This window comes from Vicia villosa, unplaced genomic scaffold (assembly GCF_029867415.1).
Source record: "Vicia villosa cultivar HV-30 ecotype Madison, WI unplaced genomic scaffold, Vvil1.0 ctg.000852F_1_1, whole genome shotgun sequence".
Taxonomy (NCBI): domain Eukaryota; kingdom Viridiplantae; phylum Streptophyta; class Magnoliopsida; order Fabales; family Fabaceae; genus Vicia; species Vicia villosa.
Genome location: NW_026705380.1, coordinates 162,798 through 189,949, shown reverse-complemented (window position 1 = coordinate 189,949; position 27,152 = coordinate 162,798). Strand labels below are relative to the sequence as shown.

Here is a 27,152-nt window from a genome sequence, read left to right as displayed (position 1 = left end):
TAACCAAACTTGTCTTATTTTTAAATTGTTTTAAAAAACTAATCCAACCCCCCTTATTGTGTTTTTTGTTTCTTCAATTCACATCAGAGCGTCTGGTTATGGATGCATACACTTAACCGTGTCAGAAAAAGACCCTAAAAGAAAAACACTATGACGGAATCAGTCAAAAACAACAATTATAACTATGATGATAGAGACAAAATTAGTGGCAGACCACCAATGTTCGATGGAGAGAACTTCGATTACTGGAAAGACAGAATCGAGAGTTTCTTTCTAGCTTATGACATTGATCCTGGGATATGGTAACAGATGGTTACAAAAATTTGGTAAATGAAAGTGGTCAGAAGATCGAAAGAGAAAGTATGAGTGATTAATAGAAGAATGAACTCAAAAATCATCACAAGGCCAGAACAATACTTATATGGATATCTCATACACAGAGTATGAGAAGATCACAAAAAGAGATTCAGCCAAAATATATTTGACTCTCTGAGAATGACGCATGAAGGCAACACTCAAGTCAAAGAGACCAAAGCCCTTTCACTCATTCAAAAGTACGAAGCGCACAAAAGGAAGAAGATGGAACAGTTGAGACTGTGTTCTCAAGGTTTCAAATTCTTATTGCTGGATTGAAAGTTCTGCACAAAGGATACTCAACAGCTGATCATGTAAAGAAAATCATCAGAAGCTTACCAAAGAAATGGAGACCCATGTTCACAGCTTTGAAGCTTGCCAAGAATCTGAACGCTATATCTCTTGAAGAACTTATCATTTCCTTAAGAAGTCACGAGAAAGAACTCGAAGAAGATGAACCCCAGAAGAAAGGTAAGTCTCTTGCTCTTAAATCTAAAAATAAATTTAAAACAAACGCTTTTCAGGAAGAAGAAGAAAGCTTTGGGGGTTCCTCATCAGAAGAAGACGAACTATCTCTTATCTCTAGAAGAGTCCAACAACTCTGGAAGCAAAGACAAAAGAAGTTCAAAAACCCTAAAAGATCAGAAGATCACTCTGGATCATCTTCTGGACACATAAAGTCTAGAAGTAAGGAAATTGTATGTAACAGATGCAAGGAACCTGGTCACTACAAAAGCGACTGTCCTAAACTTCAGAGGGAAAAACCAAAGAAGAATTTTAAAGAAAAGAAGAAAAGTCTTATGGCTACATGGGACGACTCAGAATCTTCTGGAGTAGAATCTGAATCAGAAGATGAACGTGCCAACATTGCCTTGATGGCCAGTATATCAAGTGATTCCAGTTCATCCGAATCACAATCAGACTCAAAAGAAGAAGAGGTATTCTATAACTTTTCTAGAAACTTTGAATTAAATACAAGAACTTCAAACACGATCTGGTATTCGATTATGAGGAATCTAGAAAACTAAAAGCAGAAAATTCTAAGTTAAAAGAACATATTTGCAAACTAAAAACTGAAAAACTGGAGTTAGTAGAAATGCTAGAAAAGGTATAGGATATGTGAAACCTAGAGGAGAAGAACCATATCAACATAAACATGTTGGCGATATGATCATAAAAATCACACCTATAAAGAATATGTATTTAAAGAATACTTGTGAAATCCACTAGGACACTAATTTTCCATGTTACAAAATCGCAATGCATATGTATATAAAGAATACTTGTGATAATTTTTTTTAAATGAAATTTTTTTAAATGAGTTATGTTATGTTTTGTTTAAAATATTGAATAGTAATGTTAATAATTAAATAATAATTAAAATATTTATTTAATTAATTATTAAAGTTAAATAGTCATGTTAAAATATTTAATTAATTAATTATTAATTTTTTTTGGAAGTTTTTAAATATTTAAACAAATTATTAAAGTGTGATTGGATATTAAATAGTTGAAATATTTAAAAAATTAATTTTTTAAAAAACTAAATAATTAAAATATTAATATTTAAATATTTAAATAACTAATTATTTAATAAATTAAATAGTTTAAATAAAATAAAATATTTAATTTATTAAATATATTGATATTTCATATTTCAACCATAATTAAATGTATTGGATAAGAACATTTCAAATGCACATTAATTACAATATTAAAAATTAAAATATAAAATAGTTAAATTATTAAATAATTTATTTGATCTTTAATACTTGAATTAATAATTAATAGTTAAAATATTAAATAATTTATAAATTATTAATAGTTTAAATATTAAATAAATTATATATAATATTTTTATTTATATATAATTCAATGGTTCATATTCATTCTCACATTCTCATATAAAAAAGTCATTCACATATGATATGCCATATATATATATATATATATATATATATATATATATATATATATATATATATATATATATATATATATATATATATATATATATAAAATAAAAAATAGTTGAAATATTAATAGGCTAAATATTTAATAAACTAAAAGTATTAATAGTAAAATATTAATAGTTCAAATATTTTTAAATGATTATAAAATAATTCAAATGTTAAATAGTTATTATTATTTCCTAATAGTAATAAAATTACAGAATAATATGAAATAATTATTATCAAAATAAATACAATATGAAATATTAAATAATTTACTATATACGATTACAATATATATATATATATATATATATATATATATATATATATATATATATATATATATATATATATATACATACAGTGGCGGTTCTAGTCCCCAGCTAGCCTGGGCGGGTGCCCTATTTTCTTTGTATTTTTCCTAATTTAATATTAGAGTTTTAGATAAAATTAGGGGCAAAATTAGTCAAAACAGGGTGTAAAAATTAAAACAAATAAATAACCAATGGTCCAGGCCCAACCCAATTAATTATTAATGAATCAAAACAAAAATTAAAAAAAAAATTCTTAAAACAACCCTTAACCTTCTTACAAAACTACAGGTAAAAAGGTTTTGAAAAAAATAAAACTCCACCGCCTCATCTCTCCGTCGTGAGTCGTGACTGTAAGGTGATAATCTCCCCTATCTTCTTCTTTTGTTTCGCCAATTTCCACTTCCATGCTTGACTGCTTGTGTAGTTGTGTTTGTGTTGTGTTTAGTTATTGTTGTCACAGTAAATGAAAAGGATAAATAAAATTGAAACATGAAACTATGAAAGTTGTGTTGTATTGTGTGGTGGTAGTGTAGAGAAGAGAAGTAGGATAGGGGGTGCAGTTACCGTGCATAGATAAAAATCTATGCACCGTGCATAGATTATTATGGACCCTTGGATCATTGGATCGAATTCTAGACATCAATTGTTATTACTCAATAGTCACCACTCAATACTCAATACTCAATACTCAATACTGGATTAAAAATATGATCCAATGACTTATGTAGGCTTATGCACGGTGCATAAGGAAAATACTTATGCATATTAGCCAAAGTCTATGATAGGTACTAGGTAGTGTGTGTAATGTGTCTAGGTAGTGTGTGGTCCAGTGTTGAATTAACCGAAAAAGTGTGTAGTTTTGTGTTATTTTGTTTTGCAATTTTTTTAATAAAAAAAAGTTAATAATTGAAACTATAAAGAGAATTAGGTGTAGGTAGTATGTGGTAGTTTTGTCTAATTTACTTTTTTTTCTCTAATTTTTTAAATAGGTATAAACATGTGTGAATTAGGTTTGGTTATTATTTGGTTTAATTTAACAATTAGTTTAATTTATTAATTAATTAATTTTATTTATTTATGTTATATTTTTATTATTATTTTAATTAATTAGATTTAGTTGTGGGCTTTAGAGTTAAAGGTGTAACACCCCTCTAATAACCCGCGGCAAATAATTATATTTTTAAAATCAGAGTAACACGTAGAGAGGCATCACAATTCATAATTAATGAAAACACACGTCAGTATAAGTCATGCATTACTGAAAACACCTGAAAATCATAACTCATTAATCAAATTCATGTTCTACGCAGCGGAAATACTTCATCAAGTCAACATTATCACTAATGTATCAGACTTCAACCCAAACAAATAAACATAGAGTTACAATCAAAACTCCAAACAAGCGTTCCCAGTGTTACAACTATCAGAGCATGACACCTGACGCTAACTAAAACACTGACTCATGAGCTAATCCTCACCGAGTCGAACAGCCGCTATCCTCAATCTGAAAATGACAACATGTAAGGGTGAGTCTCGTCATAATTAACAAATGTTATAAGGTTATAAAGCAGTAACACGTCACAGTTGCATCATTCACCCAATTGTTTCATAACAGACAATCAAAACAATCCAATAACAACCAACACATCATCAACATTTACAACACTGGAATACCTCCAATCATGTTATAAATTATGCATATGAATGGACTGACACTATGCATGTGGTACCAACATCATCCAATGGGAATAACCCATGACCGATCCATCATCATCCAGATATGGCCCTGCCAGCACAGATTCCACACAGTGGGAATCATGCCCTTCACTGATCCAACACACCCTTATGGATACAGTATCATCAATGAATGTGAATGAATGCAACATATATATAACATACTTATACCATCATCATCATTATCATCATTATCATCATCATCATCAAGTATGTTCATATATATTAACACCATTCAATCACAATTCTATCATCATCATATAGAAAATATACATGTACCTACACCAATCATCATCATCAATAAGAAATAGCATACATGTATTATCATCATTCTAAAACCAATCAATCATCATCATATAGATTATCCTATAAGGTTCATTTAGCTCAAAACGGCACATTAAACGGACCAACGGTTAAAAAGTTATGCATCTTTGAACTTTTTAGAAAATATCTCAAAACACCAACAGCACGCGGCGCCATCACCATCTCGCGGCGCGAACTGAGCGTCCCAAAAATTCATTGGCTCTCTGCCAAGCAGTTCGCGGCGCTCACATCCACACGCGGCGCGGAACGAGAAAAAGTTACGCCTTCGCAGCGCGAACACAGGTACGCGGCGCGACCTGAGCGTATCATCACTTCCTAACATTCTGCCTTCATGTTCGCGGCGCCAACCCTATGTTCGCGGCGCGAACCGGCGATTTCAGAAACCCCAACCTGCAGAAAATAGCATTCTATGCATTCCAAACACCCCCAAGACATACCAGTGCGAACATAGATACATAGATTGCCCAAAACAACACAAATTACGTCTCACAATGCATCAATTACGTATCAATTGAGACTATAACAACACAGATATCATAGATTCACACATAGAGATCAAAACATCATACAATTGACACAATCCCTAAACCTATCATATGACTCAATCGATATGAATTCTACATCTATTCAGCATTATCAACCCCTAACCCGATAATAGATGATAATCAGACAAGTCCCCCCTTACCTTAGACAATTCTTGATTCTTGGTCTCTCCCTCTACCGTTCTCCTTCACGTTCCTCGTTCCTCAGACCTCTGTTCTTTCACGCTCTTTCTTTGTTCCCAATTCCAATTGTTTTATGAAATAATAATAAAATTAGTAAAAGGATTTACAAAATCACCCCCCCCTTCTTTTACTATTTCCACACATGGCCCAAATGCCAAAACCTTATTTACTCATTATTTCCACAATTTCTTTAATAATTCTAATTATTAATTCAATAATAAAATTAAATTAATATTAAAATTATACGGGCGTTACAACTCTCCCCCACTAAAAGAGTTTTCGTCCTCGAAAACATACCTCAAGCAAAGAGTTCCGGATAGGAATCTTTCATCTGGCTTTCTAGCTCCCAGGTAACATTTCCTTCGGCTGGTCCTCCCCAAGCTACTCTGACTAAAGCTATTTCCTTGCCACGCAATTGTTTCAGTCGTCTATCTTCAATCCTCACAGGCAATGTTTCAACCGTTAAGTTGTCTTTTACCTGTACATCATCTACTTGGATCACATGGGACGGATCTGAAATGTATTTCCTCAACTGAGACACATGGAACACATCATGCAAGTTTGCAAGCCTCGGCGGCAAAGCGATACGATATGCCAATTCTCCCACCTTTTCAGAAATTTGGAACGGTCCAATAAAACGCGGAGTCAACTTCCTTGACTTCAATGCCCGACCAATTTCTGTCATAGGAGTAACTCTCATAAACACATGATCTCCCTCTTGGAACTCAAGTGTCTTCCTTCTTTTATCATAGTAACTCTTCTGACGACTCTGAGAAGCTCTCATCTTCTCCTGAATCATCTTAATCTTCTCCGTAGTCTGTTGTACAATTTCTGGTCCAATCACAGCACTCTCACCAAATTCATACCAACACAACGGCGTCCTACATCTCCTACCATACAAAGCCTCAAACGGAGCCATACCAATACTCGAATGATAACTATTGTTGTAGGTAAACTCGATCAAAGGCAGATAGCTATCCCAAGTACCTCCTTTTTCCAACACACAAGCACGTAACAAATCTTCTAACGACTGAATTGTCCTCTCAGTCTGTCCATCCGTCTGCGGATGATAAGCAGAACTCAACCTCAGTTTAGTACCTAAAGCCTTCTGCAAACCTTCCCAGAACTTAGACGTAAACCTCGGATCTCTGTCTGACACGATACTTGAAGGAATACCATGAAGACTAACTATCTTCTCGATATACAACTGAGCTAGCTTCTCCATCGGATAATCCATTCTCACCGGTATAAAATGTGCAGACTTTGTCAACCTGTCCACCACGACCCAGATAGCTTCACAATTCTTGACAGTCCTCGGCAAACCCGACACAAAATCCATTGATATGCTATCCCACTTCCACTCAGGAATAAACATTGGTTGCATAAACCCAGACGGTTTCTGATGCTCAATCTTTGACTTCTGGCAAATTAAACAAGAGTACACAAACTCGGCAATTTCTTTCTTCATTCTCAGCCACCAAAACAACTTTTTCAAATCATGATTCATCTTGGTAGCACCAGGATGAATACTCAATCCACTACGGTGTCCTTCCTCTAAAATACGTTTCCGGAGTTCAGTAATATCAGGGACACAAACTCGGTCACCAAACCTCAGTATACCATTTTCATCAATTCTAAATTCACAATCCTTGCCTTGATTAATCAAAGTCAACTTATCTATTAACTCAACATCATCTTTCTGACCCTCTCTGATCTCTTCAAGAATGCCACTAGTCAGCTTCAACATACCCAATTTAACACTAGTAGGAGTACCTTCACATACCAAACTCAAGTCTCTGAATCGTTCAATCAAATCCAATTCCTTCACCATTAGCATAGACATATGCAAGGTTTTCCTACTCAATGCATCAGCAACAACGTTTGCCTTACCCGGATGGTAGTTCAAACCAAAATCATAATCTTTCAGGAATTCTAACCATCTTCTCTGCCTCATATTCAACTCTTTCTGGTCAAAGAGATACTTCAGGCTCTTATGATCACTGAATACCTCAAACCTCGAACCATACAAATAGTGTCGCCACGACTTCAAAACAAAGACTACAGCTGCCAACTCCAAATCATGAGTCGGATAATTCCTCTCATGTACTTTAAGTTGTCTCGACGCATAAGCAACTACTTGTTGATTTTGCATCAATACACCACCTAAACCCATTAGTGACGCATCACAATAAATCACAAATGATTCTGTCGGATTCGGCAAAATCAAGATAGGAGCACTAGTCAACCTTCTCTTCAACTCTTGGAATCCTTCTTCACACTTTGCATCCCAAATAAAAGCTTGTCCCTTCCTGGTTAGTTTAGTTAATGGCAATGCTAACTTTGCAAATCCTTCAATAAACTTCCTGTAATAACCTGCAAGGCCAAGAAAACTACGAATCTCTGACACTGACTTCGGAGCTTCCCACTGAGACACAGCTTCTATCTTTGTCGGATCAACAGCAATACCATTCTTAGAAATCACATGTCCAAGAAAACTAACTTCTTCTAACCAGAATTCACACTTCGACAGTTTGGCAAAAAGTTGCTTCTCTTTCAACAGTTCTAACACAGTTCTGAGGTGTTCGGCATGTTCTTCCTCATTCTTGGAATATATCAGGATATCGTCTATAAATACCACCACAAACTTGTCGAGATAAGGATGAAATATTCTGTTTATATACTCCATAAAAACACCCGGTGCGTTAGTAACTCCAAACGGCATTACAGAATACTCATAATGTCCATACCTTGTTCTAAAAGCAGTCTTCTGAATGTCATCATCTTTCACACGTATCTGGTGATACCCAGACCTCAGATCAATTTTACTAAATACTCGCGCTCCAACCAACTGATCCATCAAATCATCAATCCTCGGCAATGGATACCGATTCTTGATAGTAACCTTGTTCAATTGTCTGTAATCTACACACAGCCTCATCGAACCCTCTTTCTTCTTTACTAGTAACACAGGCGCACCCCACGGAGAAACACTAGGACGAATAAATTTCTTCTCCAGCAATTCTTCTAACTGCTTCTTCAGTTCGGCCAACTCAGACGGCGACATACGGTATGGTGCCATCGACACTGGACTAGTTCCCGGAATTAAATCAATAGAAAACTCCACTTCTCTTTCCGGTGGTAATTCATTCACATCTTCGGGAAAAACTTCTGGAAATTCACACACCACAGGTAATTCGCTACTCGCCACCTTTTCTTTCACATTCATCAATGCGAACAACATAAATACTGTTGCACCATCTCCGATAGCCTCATTCACCTGCCTAGCTGTCATTTCTAGATTATCAGCACTAACCTCTTCAGGAAAAATTACCGTCTTCTCAAAACAGTTGATATGAACACGGTTGAACTCCAACCAGTTCATTCCCAGGATTACATCAAGTTCTTTCAACGGAAGGCACACTAAGTCCATTCCGAATTCTCTACCAAAAATGTCAATCGGACAATTCAAGCATGCAGACGAAGTAGTTACTGAACCCGACGTAGGAGTGTCAATAATCATACTTCCATTTATGTCAGATATCTCAAGATTTAACCTCGTAGCACAGTCCAAAGAAATAAAAGAATGAGTTGCTCCAGTATCAATAATTGCAACTAAAGGTGTGCCATGAATGAAACACGTACCTTTAATCAATCTGTCCTCTGGAGTAGTCTCTGACCCGGTCAAAGCAAAAACTTTTCCTCCCGATTGGTTCTTCTTTGGCTTAGGACAATTAGGACTGATGTGACCCTCTTCACCACAGTTGTAACAAGTCACAACCCTCTTCTTATAATCAGCCGCAACATGACCCACTTCCTCACACTTGAAGCACTTCTTCTGGTTCAGCTTACACTCATTCCTACGATGTCCCATCTCACCACAATTGTAGCATCTGATACGAGCACTGGAATCTCCCCCACTGGGTTTCTTCCAATCAACAGGTTTACCTCTACCATATGGTTTACCTCTGTCCATAGGCTTCTTCCCCTTTCTGTCAACCAACTTGCGAGAGTGAGATGACTTCAGCTTGATGCTATCTTCCTCAAAAATATTGCTACAATCCACCAGGTCAACAAATCTCCGGATTCTCTGGTACCTGATACCCTGTTTAATCTCATCACGAAGACCATTCTCAAACTTGACACATTTCGAGAATTCACTGGCTTCGTCGTTGTTGTAGTGCACATAGTACTTTGCCAGTTCCACAAACTTGGCAGCATACTCTGGTACAGTCATGTTACCTTGAACCAACTCCAAAAATTCCACTTCTTTTCTGCCCCTGACATCCTCAGGAAAATACCTCCTCAAAAATTCCCTTTTGAATATAGCCCAAGTAACCGCTGTACCGCCGGCATCCAGTTTAGCTTTGGTTGTCAACCACCAGTCATCAGCCTCTTCAGACAACATGTGAGTACCAAACCTCACCTTGAGATTCTCAGCACAATCCATGACTCGGAAAATCCTCTCGATCTCCTTGAGCCATTTCTGAGCACCCTCAGGATCGTGCGTGCCTTTGAACAATAGAGGATTGTTCTTCTGAAAATTTCCCAGTTGCCTATCAGCACCAATCCCTGCTCCTACAGTCCCTCCTCCAAGCACACCAGCAATCATGCCCAGAGCCTCAGCAAGAGCATCATCGTTTCTTCCTCCTCTTCCAGCCATTTGTTCTGCTTAAATACAACAATCCAGTCAGAACAAAAGTATCGACAAATAACTCGTATTAGTCGTATACACAAAAAGACTGACACTGACACTAAGACTCTGGTCACAACGACCGACTATGCTCTGATACCACTGTTGTAACACCCCTCTAATAACCCGCGGCAAATAATTATATTTTTAAAATCAGAGTAACACGTAGAGAGGCATCACAATTCATAATTAATGAAAACACACGTCAGTATAAGTCATGCATTACTGAAAACACCTGAAAATCATAACTCATTAATCAAATTCATGTTCTACGCAGCGGAAATACTTCATCAAGTCAACATTATCACTAATGTATCAGACTTCAACCCAAACAAATAAACATAGAGTTACAATCAAAACTCCAAACAAGCGTTCCCAGTGTTACAACTATCAGAGCATGACACCTGACGCTAACTAAAACACTGACTCATGAGCTAATCCTCACCGAGTCGAACAGCCGCTATCCTCAATCTGAAAATGACAACATGTAAGGGTGAGTCTCGTCATAATTAACAAATGTTATAAGGTTATAAAGCAGTAACACGTCACAGTTGCATCATTCACCCAATTGTTTCATAACAGACAATCAAAACAATACAATAACAACCAACACATCATCAACATTTACAACACTGGAATACCTCCAATCATGTTATAAATTATGCATATGAATGGACTGACACTATGCATGTGGTACCAACATCATCCAATGGGAATAACCCATGACCGATCCATCATTATCCAGATACGGCCCTGCCAGCACAGATTCCACACAGTGGGAATCATGCCCTTCACTGATCCAACACACCCTTATGGATACAGTATCATCAATGAATGTGAATGAATGCAACATATATATAACATACTTATACCATCATCATCATTATCATCATCATCATCATCATCATCAAGTATGTTCATATATATTAACACCATTCAATCACAATTCTATCATCATCATATAGAAAATATACATGTACCTACACCAATCATCATCATCAATAAGAAATAGCATACATGTATTATCATTATTCTAAAACCAATCAATCATCATCATATAGATTATCCTATAAGGTTCATTTAGCTCAAAACGGCACATTAAACGGACCAACGGTTAAAAAGTTATGCATCTTTGAACTTTTTAGAAAATATCTCAAAACACCAACAGCACGCGGCGCCATCACCATCTCGCGGCGCGAACTGAGCGTCCCAAAAATTCATTGACTCTCTGCCAAGCAGTTCGCGGCGCTCACATCCACACGCGGCGCGGAACGAGAAAAAGTTACGCCTTCGCGGCGCGAACACAGGTACGCGGCGCGACCTGAGCGTATCATCACTTCCTAACATTCTGCCTTCATGTTCGCGGCGCCAACCCTATGTTCGCGGCGCGAACCGACGATTTCAGAAACCCCAACCTGCAGAAAACAGCATTTTATGCATTCCAAACACCCCCAAGACATACCAGTGCGAACATAGATACATAGATTGCCCAAAACAACACAAATTACGTCTCACAATGCATCAATTACGTATCAATTGAGACTATAACAACACAGATATCATAGATTCACACATAGAGATCAAAACATCATACAATTGACACAATCCCTAAACCTATCATATGACTCAATCGATCCGAATTCTACATCTATTCAGCATTATCAACCCCTAACCCGATAATAGATGATAATCAGACAAGTCCCCCCTTACCTTAGACAATTCTTGATTCTTGGTCTCTCCCTCTACCGTTCTCCTTCACGTTCCTCGTTCCTCAGACCTCTGTTCTTTCACGCTCTTTCTTTGTTCCCAATTCCAATTGTTTTATGAAATAATAATAAAATTAGTAAACAGGATTTACAAAATCACCCCCCTTCTTTTACTATTTCCACACATGGCCCAAATGCCAAAACCTTATTTACTCATTATTTCCACAATTTCTTTAATAATTCTAATTATTAATTCAATAATAAAATTAAATTAATATTAAAATTATACGGGCGTTACAAAAGGCTCTCACTTACTTACCAAAATCGGACCATTTTACTTTCAATTTAACTTCATAGTTTATTTTTCTAGATAATTAAATTTCAGAGATGAGAAAGTTTTTGGTTCCTAGAACAAGTATTGAGAATGTTAATGTTGTCCAACCGGAAGCCAAAGTAGAAGAAACACCGCCTAATGTTGCCAATGAATTTAATCCAAATGAGATTGTACGTGATCTAGGATGTAGGAAGAAAATTCATGAGTATGCTACGGACATTCAAGACCAAGTGAGGAGGGCATATATATTGAAGGGTCCAACGCAACCAGATTTAGCAATATTTCCTCGTACTCAATCTGTGAAGTCTTCAAGAGCGTTTTGTAAAGCATGGTATAAGAATTATACATGGATTGAATACAGTGAGTCGAAGGATGCAGCTTATTGTTTTTATTGCTTTCTCGTTAAGCCGCCCGGAAGGGCCGAACACTTTGGTTATGAAGTCTTTAACAAAGACGGATTTAAAGATTGGAAACATGCATCTAAAGGCTTCAAAGATCATATTGGTAGTCATAATAGTAATCACAACTCATGTATGAAGCACTATGATGATTATAATAATCAAAGGCAAAGTGTGACAAGTATCTTTGCTAGAGCAACTAGAGAATCAGAAGAATTGTATAAGATCCGTTTGACTTGTTCTTTAGATTGTATTAGATATCTCATAGCACAAGGCATTGCTTTCCGTGGCCATGATGAAAGCTATAATTCTCTAAACAAGGGCAATTTTAGAGAGATGGTGGATTGGGTAAAATCTAATGATGAAAAAGTGAGAGATGCTTTTGGCCGTGGTCCAAAAAATTGCACAATGACTTCTGGTGACATTCAAAAGGAGCTTGCAACGTGTTGTGCACATGAAGTTACCAAGGTCATTATGGAAGAGCTTGGTGAAAGACAAATCTTTGTGCTTATTGATGAGTCGCGTGATATATCTGTCAAAGAGCAAATGGCGGTGATGTTGAGGTTAGTAGTTGTATTTTCCAATTCCTATTACATATTATTCTCCATGCCTCCATATAACATTGTTGAATACATTTGACTTTTTATTTATATTGCTAGGATCTTGAACGACAAAGGAAAAGTTGTGGAACGATTTATTGCTCTGCATCATGTCAAATATACTACATCTGAGGCACAAAAGGATGCTCTTTATGGTATTCTTGATCGTCACACATTATGTATTTCAAGGATACGAGGGCAAGGATATGATGGGACTTCAAATATGAGAGGTGAATTTAATGGTTTGCAAAGAAAGATTCTAGATAAAAACCCTTATGCTTTCTATGTCCATTGCTATGCTCACCGTTTACAATTGGTGGTTGTGTCTGTTGCTAGTAGTTGCTCATCTATTCATGATTTCTTTGAGTATATCTCCTTAATTGTAACCACAACAAGTGCATCTTGCAAGAGAAGAGATGCTTTGACAGAGGCACAACACCAATATATTTTGAATAGGCTTGAGAGTGGTGAGATATCTTAAGGAAAGGGCTTGCACCAATCAACTAGTCTTACTAGATCCGGGGATACTAGATGGGGATCACATTATACTACCTTGATTCGTTTGGATGAGATGTGGTCCTCCGTGTTAGAGGTGCTTAGTATTGTTGATGAAGATGGACGTGGACCATCTCAAGCAGCAGGTTTGATAGAAAAAATGGAGAGCTTTAAATTTGCTTTCATTTTGAAGTTTATGTTAAAGTTGTTTGGTATCACAAATGAACTTTCAAAAATCTTCCAAACAAAATATATTAATATTGTGCTTGCTATGGAATTAGTTGATGATGTTAAAGCTCGATTGGCTACATTGAGAGAGAATGGTTGGGATGATTTATTTATTGATGTCCAAGAATTTTGTGTTGCTCAAAGTATTCCGGTGCCAAATATGGATGAAGAAATATCGGTTCGGGGTCGTTCAAGAAGAGAAGGGAGGACTGTCACTAATCTTCACCATTACCGTGCAGAGATTTTTTATGTTGCTATTGACATAATATGTGTGGAGATGGATCACCGGTTTAGTGAAGGAAGTAACATTGTGTTGGATTACTTCTCATGTCTTGACCCCAAAAACTCTTTTTCCAAGTTTGATGTTGATAAGCTTGTTCGTCTTGCTGATATTTATCATGCAGACTTTTCTAATGATGATCGTGGAACAATAAGGGAGCAACTTGAGACTTATGTACATCAAGTGAAAAGGCATGCTTCATTTACTTTTTGTGAAGATGTTCAAAGTTTGGCTATGAAGATGGTTCAAACTGAGAAACATTTGGTATTTCCATTGGTCTACAAACTCATTGAGTTGGCTTTGATATTGCCGGTGTCGACAGCATCCGTCGAAAGAGCTTTTTCTGCAATGAAGATTATCAAGTCTAATTTGCGCAACAAGATCAACGATGTGTGGTTCAATGACTTGATGATATGTTACACCGAACGAGAGATATTCAAGTCACTTAAAGATGTTGATATTATACGAACATTCTGAAGGATAGAAAAACACTTAGAAAGGGGGGGATTGAATAAGTGTGACTTAAAATCTTGAGCGATAAAAATAAAATGCACAATTATTTTTATCCTGGTTCGCTGTTAACGAAGCTACTCCAGTCCACCCCCGCAGAGATGATTTACCTCAACTGAGGATTTAATCCACTAATCGCACGGATTACAATGGTTTTCCACTTAGCCGCAACTAAGTCTTCCAGAGTCTTCTGATCACAACCTGATCACTCCAGGAACAACTGCTTAGTTCACTCCTAAGACTTTTCTAGAGTCTACTGATCAACACGATCACTCTAGGCTTAGTTCACTCCTAAGACTTTCTGCTCAGCCAACTGCCAAGACTTCCTGCTCAGCTAACTGCCAAGACTTCCTGCTCAGCCAACTGCCAAGACTTCCTGCTCAGCCAACAGCTAAGACTTCCTAGAGTATACTGATCAACTGATCACTCTAGTTCCTTACAACTTAATGTAATCTATTCAAGAGTTTACAAATGCTTCTTAAAAGCGATAATCACAACTGTGATATTTCTCTTACAATTTAAGCTTAATCTCACTAAGATATTACAACAGCAATGTAGTGAGCTTTGATGAAGATGAAGATTCTGAGTTTAGATTTGAACAGAGTTTCAGCAAGTGAATTTGAATTGTATTGGTGCGAAAATCGTTAACATTGCTTCTCATCAGAACTTCATATTTATAGGCGTTGAGAAGATGACCGTTGAATGCATTTAATGCTTTGCGTGTTCCGTACAGCTTTGCATTTAATGTTATACGCTTTTGTCAACTACCTCGAGCCTTGTTCACGCTGTGTCTACTGACGTAGCCTTTAGTAGCTTTAACGTTCCTTTTGTCAGTCAGCGTAGTCTGCCACGTGTACTTCCTTCTGATCTGATGTTTGTGAATACGACGTTTGAATATCATCAGAGTCAAACAGCTTGGTGCATAGCATCTTCTGATCTTCTGACCTTGAAGTGCTTCTGAGCGTGATACCATCTTCTGATCTTCAGTGCTTCTGATCTCATGTTCTTCTGATGCTTTCATAGACCCATGTTCTGATTCTGCTTCGACCATCTTCTGATGTCTTGCCAGACCATGTTCTGATGTTGCATGCTGAACCATTTGAGACACATCTTCTGAGCGCTGAATTATGCGTACTCTTTATATATTTCCTGAAAGGGAAATTGCATTGGATTAGAGTACCATATTATCTTAAGCAAAATTCATATTATTGTTATCATCAAAACTAAGATAATTGATAAGAACAAATCTTGTTCTAACAATCTCCCCCTTTTTGATGATGACAAAAACATATATAAATGATATGAATTTGCGATCAGAAAGAGTAGACGGCAAAAGACAAATTACACAGCTATAGCATAAGCATATGAATATGTCTCCCCCTGAGATTAACAATCTTCCCCTGAGATAAATACTCGAAGAACTTTAATAAAAGACTTCCCTGATTATTTCGGTAGAGACGATCATATGAGCTTCTGCCTTCAGAGAATTCATAGCTTCTGACTTCTGCTTCCATTGGACAGCTTCAGAACTTGAATTTCTTTGATCTTCAGAACATTCACAGCTTCTGACTTCTGCTTCCATTCAGGACAGCTTCAGAACTTGAATTTCTTTGATCTTCAGAACATTCACAGCTTCTGACTTCTGCTTCCATTCAGGACAGCTTCAGAACTTGAATTACTGGATCTTTTAGAACATTCACATCTTCTGATTTCTGCTTCCCTCGGATAGCTTCAGAACTTTGAATGTCTACCAACATCACTTCATGCTAGATTTGTATCAGAACATTGTTGAATGTACCAGAGCATCATTTGAGCATCTCTACATCCTGAAATGTTACAGAACAAAAACTAAACGACAAAAGTCAGCATGAACGAGTTAGAGCATAAAATGTATATTTAAATACATGATATGTATCAGAGCCAAATGTATCAGAGCATTTTAGGCTAAAAACATGTATCAGAGCAAATAATGTATCAGAGCCATAACATTATGTGTATCAAGGCAAATAGAATTTTGTCAGAACAGGATAGACAATGATATTCAAATTCTATTATCAGTGCTTCTGATTCATTCTTCTTTCTTGCTTCTGATCTCTGAAGCTTGATAGCACTCAGCTTGCTTCAGTTTCAATGGTTTTGCTTCTAGTGTTTGCTTTGAAGATTCACTTCACTTCTTTGTACCTGCAAAACACTTAAACCATATAGAACTTGCAGTTCTTGTTAGTGAATGTGTGGGAGCCTTTACCCAGCAACTGATAGATTTAATCAAATCATTTATCATTTATCTTTCTCCCCCTTTTTGTCATAACATCAAAAAGAATATTTTAAAAAGATTCAGATGTATAAAACGACAAAAGAAAACATTTACTGGAATGTAAAACACAAAGAAACTTTTTCATTGAATAATCAAAGTTTTACAAGAGGTTCCTATGTTTAACAAGATGAAAAACATTCCTAGCAAATACAAAACAAGCAGAAGCAGCAAGGAAAAGAAAACTACAAAGTAGAATTTCCAAAGAGGAAATGACTACAAAAATTAAAAAATACAACAATCGGTCAAGAAACTCAACATAGAAGTTGAGTATATCTTCCCACAACTCAAGAAAGTCTTCTGTCTTTGGATGAAAGTTGATAACAACATCAAAGAAGGATCTGACTTGAGCGGTATTAGAAGAGCCATCCCGAGATGCACAGAGATCTGTCGCCTTTGAGTCATGGAGCTTCAACAGGCTTGAGGTGAATGCTAGGTTTTGAGAGAGGAAATGAAAACCGAGAGAGAGAGAGAGAAAAAAAATTTTAAGATGAAGAACAAGGAGATAGGAAACCAAAAATCATTTTGAAGAGTATTTAAAGGAAAATAAAATGAAACGAATGATGAAAAACATTTAATGTTACGTGACGTGAGGAGAGATAATAAAGACGAATGAGGTGACTAGCACAGTTACCTATGGTCGGCGTCCCTTCAACTGCACGCGCGCATATCCATGAATAGTAACGACAGGTTTACCATCCCGAGATAAAGCGTAACAGCTGTTTTGCTTTAAGAGAGGTTCTGAATCAACTTAGACAATGAAACGTTAGTAATAACCGAATCATAATTTCTAAAAGAATTCAATCAGAACTTCTGATTAAAAAAAAATGTTCCTCATTCATTTCAGAAGATACTCATATATGAGAACTTCTCATCTTCTCATTCTGGGCATAAATCCATACTGATATTCTTCAGAATGAACTTAAACCTATCTTCAGCTAGGGGTTTTGTAAAGATATCAGCCCATTGATGGTCTGTATCAACAAAGTTTAAAGAAATAACACCCTTCTGAACATAGTCCCTTATGAAATGATGTTTTATCTCAATATGCTTAGCTTTTGAATGAAGAATAGGATTCTTAGATAAACATATAGCAGAAGTATTATCACAGAATATAGGAATGTTACTCTCAAATATCTGATAATCTTCTAACTGACTTTTCATCCAGAGCATCTGTGTACTACAACCAGCAGCTGCGACATATTCTGCTTCTGTGGTTGATAGAGCAATGGTTGCTTGCTTCTTGCTGTACCAGGAGATTAAGTGACTTCCAAGAAATTGGCAACTTCCTGAAGTACTTTTTCTTTCAATTCTGTCTCCAGCATAATCAGCATCGCAGAATCCTACTAAGTTGTATTCTTTAGATTTTCTGTAAACTAAACCAACATTAGTAGTACCTTTCAGATACCTTAGAATCCTCTTAACAGCAGTTAAATGAGATTCTCTAGGATCTGATTGGAATCTAGCACACAAACAAACACTGAACAGAATGTCAGGTCTAGAAGCAGTCAGATATAGAAGAGATCCAATCATACCTCTGTATAACTTCTGATCTACCTTCTTACTTACCTCATCCTTACCTAGGATGCATGTTGGATGCATAGGAGTTTTGGCTTCTTTGCAGTCCAGAAGATTAAACTTCTTCAGAAGTTCCTTCACATACTTGGTTTGGTGAACATATGTTCCTTCTGATGTTTGATTTATTTGTATTCCAAGGAAATACTTGAGTTCACCCATCATGCTCATTTCAAACTCAGCCTGCATAGACTTAGCAAACTCCTTTCCAAGTGTAGCATTAGATGTTCCAAAAATAATATCATCTACATATATTTGACAAATTAAAATATCCTTTTCAAAGGTTTTACAAAAGAGAGTAGTGTCCACTTTTCCTCTAGTGAAACCATTATCTAGAAGGAAAGAACTTAAGCGTTCATACCAAGCTCTGGGAGCCTGTTTCAATCCATACAATGATTTCTTAAGTTTAAAAACATGATTAGGAGACATAGAGTCTTCAAAACCAGGAGGTTGATGGACATAAACTTCTTCATCTATATAACCATTTAAGAAGGCACTCTTAACATCCATCTGATAGAGAGTGATGTTATGTTGAGTGGCAAAAGAAATTAATAGACGAATAGACTCTAACCTGGCCACTGGTGCAAAGGTTTCTGTGTAGTCAATCCCTTCTTGCTGACTATAACCCTGAGCCACCAGTCTGGCTTTGTTCCTTACCACTTCACCTTTCTCACTAAGCTTGTTTCTGAAGACCCATTTTGTACCAATTATATTGAATCCATCTGGTCTAGGAACAAGATCCCAAACATCATTCCTTGTGAACTGATTTAGTTCTTCTTGCATAGCAATTATCCAGTCTGGATCTTCTAGAGCATGATCAACAGAAGTTGGCTCGATCAAAGATACAAGACCTAATTGACAGTCTGCATTGTTCCTAAGGAATGCTCTTGTTCTGATTGGATCATCCTTCTTTCCAAGAATGACATCTTCTGAATGACCAGAGATGAGTCTGGATGATCTTCTGACAGATGGTTCTTCAGAAATACTTAGATCCTCCAGAGAAGCTGATACTTGGTCTCCAGATTCCTTGCTTCTGAGAAGCTCTGCTTCTGATGCGTTGCTTCTTGGCTCAACAACTTCTGAGATGTCAATATCATAACCTGCAAAATTATCAACCTGCTTTGGTTTTTCAGAACCAAGCTTATCATCAAACCTGATATTGATTGATTCTTCAACAACCAATGTTTCAGTATTGTATACTCTGTAGCCTTTTGAGCGTTCAGAATATCCAAGAAGGAAACACTTTTGAGCTTTGGAATCAAACTTACCAAGATGATCTTTAGTGTTCAGAATAAAGCATACACATCCAAAAGGATGGAAATATGAGATGTTGGGCTTTTTATTCTTCCACAATTCATAGGGAGTCTTATTTAGAATAGGTCTGATAGAGATTCTATTCTGAATATAGCATGCAGTGTTTATTGCTTCTGCCCAGAAATGCTTAGCCATATTGGTTTCATTGATCATGGTTCTGGCCATTTCTTGAAGAGTCCTATTCTTTCGTTCTACAACCCCATTTTGCTGTGGAGTTCTAGGACAAGAGAAATCATGGGCAATACCATTTTCTTTGAAGAATTCTTCAAAGGATCTGTTCTCAAATTCACCACCATGATCACTTCTGACCTTTATGATTTTACACTCTTTTTCAGATTGAATCTGAATGCAGAAATCAAAGAACACTGAATGAGTCTCATCCTTGTGTTTTAAGAATTTTACCCATGTCCAGCGGCTATAATCATCTACGATGACTAATCCATATTTCTTTCCTCTGACAGATGCTGTTTTGACTGGGCCAAACAGATCAATGTGCAAGAGTTCTAATGGCCTTGAGGTAGAAACAACATTCTTAGACTTGAATGCAGGTTTGGAGAACTTGCCCTTCTGACATGCTTCACAAAGAGCATCTGATTGGAATTTCAGATTAGGGAGTCCTCTGACAAGATTCAGTTTGTTAATCTGAGAGATCTTTCTCAAACTAGCATGACCTAATCTCCTGTGCCAGACCCACTGCTCTTCAGAAACAGACATAAGACAAGTCACTTTCTGACTCATAAGATCTTGCAGATCTGTCTTATAAATGTTGTTCTTCCTCTTGCCTGTAAATAGGATTGAGCCATCCTTCTGATTTACAGCCTTGCAAGACTCTTAATTAAAGATTATATCATAACCATTGTCACTTAATTGACTGATAGATAAAAGGTTATGTGTTAATCCTTCTACAAGAAGTACATTAGAGATGGAAGGAGAGTTACCAGATTTTATAGTTCCAGAGCCAATTATCTTGCCCTTCTGATCTCCTCCGAACTTGACTTCTCCTCCAGACTTAAGTACCAGGTCTTGGAACATAGACCTTCTTCCTGTCATGTGTCGCGAGCATCCAGAATCCAGGTACCATGACATGTTGTGCTTTGTCCTTCTTGCAGCCAAGGATATCTGCAATAGGAATAATCTTATCCTTAGGTACCCACATCTTTTTGGGTCCTTTCTTGTTAGATTTTCTCAAGTTCTGTTTGAACTTGGGTTTTACATTATAAGCAATAGGAGGAACAGCATGATAATTCTTAATGTGAGTTTCATGATATTTCCTAGGTTGTGTCACATGCTTCTTAGTGTGTGTTATGTGAAAACTTTGTGCATGTGAGGTGTGCCTAATATCATGAGAGTGGCCATACTTGAACTGATCATACAATGGCTTGTATGTAAGTTTCATTTCATCAACAGGTTCAAGTTTGTATGGGGTTTCACCCTCATAACCAATGCCAACTCTTTTGTTTCCAGATACAGCATATATCATAGAAGCTAGTTGACTTCTGCCAATACTTCTAGATAAGAACTTTCTGAAACTTAAATCATATTCTTTCAGAATATGGTTCAGACTAGGAGTGGATTTTTCTGAATCAGAAGGAGATCCAACATTATTGGATAATTTTAAAAGTTTTTCTTTTAATTCAGAATTCTCCAACTCAAGCTTCTTTGTTTCAAATTCAAATTGCTTTTTCAGCTTTTTGTATTTGAGACTGATCTGAGACTTGAGTTCCAGAAGTTCAGTTAGACCGGAAACTAACTCATCTCTAGTAAGTTCAGAAAATACCTCTTCAGAATCTGATTCTGATGTAGATTCTGATCCGTCATCTTCTGTCGCCATCAGCGCACAGTTGGCCTGCTCATCTTCTGAATCATCTTCTGACTCATCCCAGGTTGCCATAAGACCTTTCTTCTTATGAAACTTTTTCTTGGGACTTTCCTTCTGAAGATTTGGACATTCATTCTTGTAGTGTCCAGGCTCATTGCATTCATAGCACATGACCTTCTTCTTGTCAAATCTTCTTTCATCAGAAGATTCTCCACGTTCAAATTTCCTTGAACTTCTGAAGCCTCTGAACTTCCTTTGCTTGGTCTTCCAGAGTTGGTTTAGCCTTCTGGAAATCATGGATAGTTCATCTTCTTCTTCAGATTCTGATTCTTCAGGATCTTCTTCTCTAGCCTGAAAAGCGTTAGTGCATTTCTTGATATTAGATTTTAATGCAATAGACTTACCTTTCTTTTGAGGCTCATTTGCGTCCAGCTCAATCTCATGGCTTCTCAAGGCACTGATAAGCTCTTCCAGAGAAACTTCATTCAGATTCTTCGCAATCTTGAATGCAGTCACCATCGGACCCCATCTTCTGGGTAAGCTTCTGATGATCTTCTTTACATGATCAGCCTTGGTGTATCCTTTGTCAAGAACTCTCAATCCAGCAGTCAGAGTTTGAAATCTCGAAAACATCTTTTCAATGTCTTCATCATCCTCCATCTTGAAGGCTTCATACTTCTGGATTAAGGCTAGAGCTTTGGTCTCCTTGACTTGAGCATTTCCTTCATGAGTCATTTTCAAGGACTCATATATGTCATAGGCCGTTTCCCTGTTAGATATCTTCTCATACTCAGCATGAGAGATAGCATTCAGCAAAACAGTTCTACATTTATGATGATTCCTGAAAAGCTTCTTTTGGTCATCATTCATTTCTTGCCTTGACAGCTTCACGCCTCTGGCATTTACTGGATGTTTGTAACCATCCATCAGAAGATCCCATAGATCACCATCTAGACCCAGAAAGTAACTTTCCAGTTTATCTTTCCAGTATTCAAAGTTTTCACCATCAAATACCGGCGGTCTAGTATAACCATTGTTACCGTTGTATTGCTCAGCAGAGCCAGATGTAGATGTAGTCTTTTCACTTTCATCAACCATCTTTTAAATGAAGCGTTTTTCTCTTCCTGAATCTTTTCTAAACACGGTTAAGTGCTTGCACCTTAGAACCGGCGCTCTGATGCCAATTGAAGGATAGAAAAACACTTAGAAAGGGGGGGATTGAATAAGTGTGACTTAAAATCTTGAGCGATAAAAATAAAATGCACAATTATTTTTATCCTGGTTCGCTGTTAACGAAGCTACTCCAGTCCACCCCCGCAGAGATGATTTACCTCAACTGAGGATTTAATCCACTAATCGCACGGATTACAATGGTTTTCCACTTAGCCGCAACTAAGTCTTCCAGAGTCTTCTGATCACAACCTGATCACTCCAGGAACAACTGCTTAGTTCACTCCTAAGACTTTTCTAGAGTCTACTGATCAACACGATCACTCTAGGCTTAGTTCACTCCTAAGACTTTCTGCTCAGCCAACTGCCAAGACTTCCTGCTCAGCTAACTGCCAAGACTTCCTGCTCAGCCAACTGCCAAGACTTCCTGCTCAGCCAACAGCTAAGACTTCCTAGAGTATACTGATCAACTGATCACTCTAGTTCCTTACAACTTAATGTAATCTATTCAAGAGTTTACAAATGCTTCTTAAAAGCGATAATCACAACTGTGATATTTCTCTTACAATTTAAGCTTAATCTCACTAAGATATTACAACAGCAATGTAGTGAGCTTTGATGAAGATGAAGATTCTGAGTTTAGATTTGAACAGAGTTTCAGCAAGTGAATTTGAATTGTATTGGTGCGAAAATCGTTAACATTGCTTCTCATCAGAACTTCATATTTATAGGCGTTGAGAAGATGACCGTTGAATGCATTTAATGCTTTGCGTGTTCCGTACAACTTTGCATTTAATGTTATACGCTTTTGTCAACTACCTCGAGCCTTGTTCACGCTGTGTCTACTGACGTAGCCTTTAGTAGCTTTAACGTTCCTTTTGTCAGTCAGCGTAGTCTGCCACGTGTACTTCCTTCTGATCTGATGTTTGTGAATACGACGTTTGAATATTATCAGAGTCAAACAGCTTGGTGCATAGCATCTTCTGATCTTCTGACCTTGAAGTGCTTCTGAGCGTGATACCATCTTCTGATCTTCAGTGCTTCTGATCTCATGTTCTTCTGATGCTTTCATAGACCCATGTTCTGATTCTGCTTCGACCATCTTCTGATGTCTTGCCAGACCATGTTCTGATGTTGCATGCTGAACCATTTGAGACACATCTTCTGAGCGCTGAATTATGCGTACTCTTTATATATTTCCTGAAAGGGAAATTGCATTGGATTAGAGTACCATATTATCTTAAGCAAAATTCATATTATTGTTATCATCAAAACTAAGATAATTGATAAGAACAAATCTTGTTCTAACACATTCACCGCAAAGAGGTCTCGGAGAGGGCATTTACCTCCTAATTTTATTTAGCACACTATTTAGCACATTTTATGACTATTTATATATTATGTCACATGTAACTCGCGGTTAAAAATTTTGCCCAGGCTACCTAAAATTCCTGGCTCCGCCACTCCTATATATATATATATATATATATAGGAGAGAAATTGCTGTAAACAAAAGAAAAGTTTGTCCTAGTGGATTGTGAGTATTATGCCATTGCAAAGAGCATGCTTACTATTTAAGCCACTATTGTTCTACTTATTCTCAACACTTTCATGCACACTCACATCTAAAAGAAATGCATTTCCGTTTTAAAGGACGATAGCATGCTTTGTCTCGACAATCAGTCCTACTTTGGCAAGGGGAAGAAAAATCTGCAATGTCAGATAAAGGATTGTTACTAACATTCAAACAAATAATGTTTATATTATGTAAAGGAAAATTTAATTAAATAATTGTAAACAATTGATTTAAGGTTTAAATTTTGTATTGATATAAATAAATTGTTTATACTTAAAAATAAACAATTTTTAAAAAAACCATACAACTTTTTTTAAAGAAAATGATAATGTTTGTATGATATAAAAAAAATAAAGGAGAATAATGTGAAGAAATGACTTACATGGATGAGGTTTATCCCATACGCCATTGGTTAACACAAGAAACACAGAGAGAAAGACTATCAAAGAAAAAACATACTTGGAAATTTGACGCATATCTTTTTTCCTTTGGTGTGATAAATTGACAACTTATATGTAAAAGTTCGAAAGTTTTTAAATTATAATTGAGCAAATCTTGACACTTTGAAGTTGCAAGAATCCAAACATAAAATAATGATCTTTTTGTTATTTGTCTTTAAGATAGATCAAAATTCCATATTTGTCTCTTAAGCTCGTTAATTCGATAGCTTAAACCTTGGTAAAGATCTTAAATAAAAAGATGGATAATGATCAGTGTACTTTTTTTTTTATATAGTAACTTCATTATACTTTCTTTTATCTTTTACTACAAGAAACTATTTTAATACACATGAGTAGTTAATTAAGGCCTTTTGGCCGTGGTTAATTATGAAATTTTAATAGTTTATACATGACTAAAGTTAAATATTAATTAAAGCTTTTTGAAAAGGTTACTCGTTTACTTAGCCACCATTAATTATTGACAGCTTTCACCAAGTCATAATGTATTATGAGTTATCTTATATAAATAGTATTCTGCGATATCAAAATCTTTCTACAAGATTATCAATAATAATTTGATAGGGAGACTTGATCTCTTGCCACTATAATTGAAAATTGATTGGAACTACTTGATATTACACATTCAAATCAAATTAAACAATTCAATGAAGTGGATATTAATATTAAAACAAAAAAAAATATCGACAAAATTTACTGTATTAAATTAGATTTTGAATTTTTTTATTTTTTTAAAATAAAAATGATTTTGTTGATCGAATACTGCTAGTTAAAAAAAAAAACCTAGAAGTTTATCCATGTGGAGGGGTCTCCTCCAAAAGGTGAAGAATCAGCTAGAAGGGTTGAAGGGGAGGTTCCTTAGCATTGGAGGTAGATTAACTCTTCTTAAATCGGTTTTGACAAGTCTCTTTATTTTTATGCTCTCTTTCTACAAAGCTCCGTCTATTTTCGTCACAAAGTTTAATAAGATCCTTAGTGGCTTCTTTTGGGGTGGGGTGGAGGAGAGAAGAAGAATTCATTGGGTGTCTTGGAGGGACGTTTGTCTTCCGGTTGATAAAGGGGGGCTCAGTTTGAAAAGGATTGATGATGCCTGATACTGTTAAGCAGCTGCCTGCTAATGTTTCATGGCCGCAGAATCCCGTCTTTGAGCAGCTGCATCTTGCTGCAGCCCAACGGCAGCAGATCCTCGACATCCTGCAGCTCTTCCAGCCGGTAGCTTTCGAAAGGGACTCGGTTTTATGGACAGCGACACCGGAAGATATCTTCTCGTTTAGTAGCTTCTTTAATATGTTGACTCAGTCTCGCGTTCCTTTTGGCCCGATTCACTTTTCAAATTCTGTTTTCAAGCTAATTTGGAAGGGAGACATCCCGAATAAGGTGAAAGTTTTCGTGTGGCGTTGTTATATCAATAGGGTTCCTACTATTGATCTTCTTATTTCTAGGGAAGTTTCTATTCCTATTGGCGAACGCAAGTGTGTTTTCTGTACGGTTTGTGTCGAGTCTCTGAATCATACTTTGTTGGAGTGTAGTGTAGCTAGCCTCATTTGGAGGGAGATAGGTGAATGGATAAGCTATAAGATGTTAGAACAAGATTTGTTCTGATCAATATTCTTAGTTTTGATGATAACAAGGATATGAATTTTGTGTGAGATAATGTGGTACTCTAATACATTGCAATTTCCCTTTCAGGAAATATATAAAGAGTATGCACAAATCAGCGCTCAGAAGCTTTGTCTCAGAAGGTTCAGCATGCAACATCAGAACATGGTCTGGCAAGACATCAGAAGATGGTCAAGGCAGAATCAGAACATGGGTCTATGAAAGCATCAGAAGAACTTGAGATCAGAAGCAGAAGCACTGAAGTTCTCATGGTATCACGCTCAGAAGCACTTCAAGGTCAGAAGACAAGAAGATGCTATGCACCAAGCTGTTTGACTCTGATGATATTCAAATATTATATTCAAACATCAGATCAGAAGAAAGTACAAGTGGCAGGCTACGCTGACTGACAAAAGGAAAGTTGTAAGCTATTAAAGGCAACGTCAGTAGACACAGCGTGAACAAGGCTCGAGGTAGTTGACAAAAGCGTGAAACATTAAATGCAATGCTGTACGGAACACGCAAAGCATTAAATGCATCCAACGGTCATCTTCTCAAACGCCTATAAGTATGAAGTTCTGATGAGAAGCAAGGTTAACAACTCTGAACCAAATTCTGTGAATATTAACTTGCTGAAACGCTGTTCAATTCAAAGCTCAGAAACTTCATCTTCATCAAAGCTCA

The 27,152-nt window shown here is 36.6% G+C and overlaps 2 protein-coding genes across 2 annotated transcripts; both read left to right on the top strand.

Annotated features, from left to right (window-relative positions):
• The first annotated feature begins 150 nt into the window (after positions 1 to 150).
• Positions 151 to 13,614, top strand: LOC131631618 (uncharacterized). Its single transcript, XM_058902402.1, has 4 exons — positions 151 to 302; positions 509 to 825; positions 12,188 to 13,097; positions 13,194 to 13,614. Exons 1-4 carry the CDS (start codon positions 151 to 153, stop codon positions 13,612 to 13,614), a joined length of 1,800 nt encoding a protein of 599 aa, XP_058758385.1.
• Positions 13,615 to 25,955: 12,341 nt separating this feature from the next.
• LOC131631617 (uncharacterized) lies at positions 25,956 to 26,471 on the top strand. The gene has a single exon (XM_058902401.1). The coding sequence runs from the start codon at positions 25,956 to 25,958 to the stop codon at positions 26,469 to 26,471; it is 516 nt and encodes a 171-aa protein (XP_058758384.1).
• The last annotated feature ends 681 nt before the right edge of the window (positions 26,472 to 27,152 follow it).